General features: G+C 59.1%; 1 protein-coding gene across 1 annotated transcript; it reads left to right on the forward strand.

Annotated features, from left to right (window-relative positions):
- Window positions 1–604: 604 nt before the first annotated feature.
- GJA3 (gap junction protein alpha 3) lies at window positions 605–2,934 on the forward strand. Its single transcript, XM_010988724.3, has one exon. The coding sequence runs from the start codon at window positions 605–607 to the stop codon at window positions 1,892–1,894; it is 1,290 nt and encodes a 429-aa protein (XP_010987026.2). The 3' UTR covers window positions 1,895–2,934.
- The last annotated feature ends 300 nt before the right edge of the window (window positions 2,935–3,234 follow it).

Below are 3,234 nucleotides of genomic sequence, written 5' to 3' on the forward strand. Positions count from 1 at the left end.
GCCCCGATCTCGCGTGAACAGGCAGGCGAGATCAGGGACGGGCCAGGCCGCGCACAGACCCAGGGCCCCGAGGGCCCCGAGAGCCCCGGGACCCGCGCAGGACGCGTTCCCGCAGACAGGCGTCCTCGTTTCCTCGTCTTTGCTGGGGGTTTAAGTGGTCGTCTCCCTCAGGCCGGCGCTTGTACAGCGGAACCGCAGCTCAGCAGCGCATGGTGCCGTCGACGTTCACTGAACCTGCTCCCGCCGCTAGTGGGGAGGTCCACGCTCCCACCTGTATGTCCGCACCTGCACATGCGTGCACACACCTGTACCTGCGCACGTGCACTGCATGCGCACATCTGTACCTGCACACGTGTACGTGCGTGCACACACCTGTACCTGCACACATAAAGTCACACACACAACCTGTACATGTACACCTACGTTCACACCTGTCCCTGTACACCTGCCCATGCACGCACACATTCCTGAGCACAGCTGCCCTCAAAAGTGTATCCTGAGCCCATCAGGGACCTGGTCCTGCCCCGGGGTTGCACCCTGCAGCCCACCTGGCGAGCCTGCCTATTAACGCACGTGTTCCCTTGCAGGTTAGCAGTCTGGAGCAATGGGCGACTGGAGCTTCCTGGGAAAACTATTAGAGAACGCCCAAGAGCACTCCACCGTCATCGGCAAGGTCTGGCTGACGGTGCTGTTCATCTTCAGGATCCTGGTGCTGGGGGCCGCGGCCGAGGAGGTGTGGGGGGACGAGCAGTCCGACTTCACCTGTAACACACAGCAGCCTGGCTGCGAGAACGTCTGCTACGACCGGGCCTTCCCCATTTCCCACATCCGCTTCTGGGTGCTGCAGATCATCTTCGTGTCCACGCCCACGCTCATCTACCTGGGCCACGTGCTGCACATTGTGCGCATGGAGGAGAAGAGGAAGGAGAGGGAGGAGGAGCCGCTGAAGGACAGCCCACCTCCGGGGTCGGCCGCGCGGGGCCAGAAGGACCCGCCCCCTGTGCGGGACGACCGGGGCAAGGTCCGCATCGCCGGGGCCCTGCTCCGCACCTACGTCTTCAACATCATCTTCAAGACGCTGTTTGAGGTGGGCTTCATCGCCGGACAGTACTTTCTGTACGGCTTTGAGCTGAAGCCGCTTTATCGCTGTGACCGGTGGCCCTGCCCCAACACGGTGGACTGCTTCATCTCCCGGCCCACAGAGAAGACCATCTTCATCATCTTCATGCTGGCTGTGGCCTGTGTGTCCCTCCTGCTCAACATGCTGGAGATCTACCACCTGGGCTGGAAGAAGCTGAAACAGGGCATGACCAACCCCTACAGGCCAGACACGCCAGGGTCCAGGGGGAGCACCTCGAAACCCGGGGGCGTGAGCTCCCTCCCTCTGCCTGCCCTCTCTGCCCCACCCACCCTCACCATCGGGTTCCCACCCTACTACGCTCACTCTGCCTCTTCCCTGGGGCAGGCCACAGCCCCTGGCTACCCCGAGGCCCCCCCACCGGTAGCCGACTTCAGGATGGCGGCCCTGCCTGGAAGTCCCAGCAAGGGCCACCCCACCAGCTTCCACAACGGCAACCATCACCTGCTAGCAGCCGAGCAGAACTGGGCCAACCAGGAGGCTGAGCAGCAGGCGGCTGCCGGGAAGACCTCCCCGCCGGTGTCCACGCCTGCATCCCTGACCCCTCCGGGCAGCCCCCAGCAGCCCCCCGAGGAGGGCGGAGCAGGAGGCACAGAGCCTGTGGTCCCAGAGAGCTCGGGCAACGGCCAGTGGGGGCCAGCGGTGACCGCTGTGGAGCTGCATATGCCCCCTCTGCTCCCCGCGGACCCCGGGCGGTCGAGCAAGGCCAGCAAGTCCAGCGGCGGTCGGGCCAGGCCGAGTGACTTGGCCATCTAGTGGTGGCCTCTCCTGACAGCTCAGTCACCTTCCTTTTAGCAACCAAACCCAGGTGCAGTTCAGACCAGCGGGTAGAGAGCCTCACTTGGGAGAGGGTGCTGGAGAGGGAGGCGGGTCTGCGTGTCAGTGCTTGCTGTTCTTAAGGCTGTGAGGAAGTGGGGAGCGCATCCGAGGGGAGGGCGGGCCTTCAGAGATTCTCCCAGCAGCCCAAGGGAGCCTCGGCCTCTGCAGGTGCTGTGGTCTGGATGGTCACTGTTCTGCAGAGGGGAGTAGGGGCCTTTCGGGGCAACCAGGTTCCTCTCCCTGCGCTCCTCAGAGCCTCGGGCAGCCCAGAAGTCTAGATGCTCTTAGCCTTATCTCTGTTTGATACTTTAACTTAGAGTTGAATTTCATTTGGGCTATTTGCCAACCTGCACTAAAAAAAGATTTAGAGCAAGTCCATAGGGTGTCACCGAGTTTCTGGAATTGCATGTGAAGCCCAGGACGTCATGTCGAGTGACAGGAAACAGCCCACCTCCCGAGGCATACCCGCAGCGGGCAGCCGAGCCACAGGCGCTGCTGCCGGGAGGCCGGGCAGGAGGCGGACATGGAGACGAGCTTACGTGGCGAGGAAGCCTGTCCAGTGCGGCAGCTGTGCCTGAGGTGTTTATTTCTAAAACGCTGCTTTGTGCTTTGATCTGGATTGTACAGGCATGACTATTTTCCCCCACTTTATATCTTCCAGGAGAAAAAGAAAGAAAATAGTATTAAAATGGATACTGACCAAGAGAATGCAGATTTGTCCCATGACATACTAGCAAAGATTTGAACCTTTATTTGAAAGAAATTCTCTGACTTTATGAGTCGGCTAATTACTCTGAGACTGTTCTACATAAAATAAAAGCAGGGGAAAATTCTTAAGTGCATTTCAAATACTTGAAGTTGTGAAGTTTTTGAATGGGAGGTTAAAAGTTAACTACTGTTGCCAGAAAAATTATTTATACAGATGAATCAACGACCTACCTTTTTTTAACAGAACAAAATAAAACTCCTCAAGTTTCCTAACCATCCTTTGCGGGCAGCCTGTTTGCTTTCTAAAGCGGGACAGACAGCGTCTGGGGTTCCTTCGTCCCTGCTCAGCACCCACACGCCTGCTGCACTGACCAGGAGGCTGTTTATGGACAAGGGTGCAGCTGGAAGGCGGCTCAGTTTTCTGTTCTGCACACACGGCTGTAGCGTCCTGGTCACCGAGGGACAGTGGGATGCCAGCCCGGCCCCTCCCACTTCACTGCACCCTCCACTGCGTCTCGTCAGCCTCCTCCCGCTAATCAGCACACCGTCGCACTTGAGTCACTGCTTTT

The sequence above is a fragment of the Camelus dromedarius genome, chromosome 13 (genome assembly GCF_036321535.1).
Source record: "Camelus dromedarius isolate mCamDro1 chromosome 13, mCamDro1.pat, whole genome shotgun sequence".
Classification (NCBI taxonomy): domain Eukaryota; kingdom Metazoa; phylum Chordata; class Mammalia; order Artiodactyla; family Camelidae; genus Camelus; species Camelus dromedarius.

What these genes read in the sequence shown, in the direction of transcription:
- GJA3 (XM_010988724.3), top strand. Translation starts at nt 605, where the DNA reads ATGGGCGACTGGAGCTTCCTGGGAAAACTATTAGAGAACGCCCAAGAG.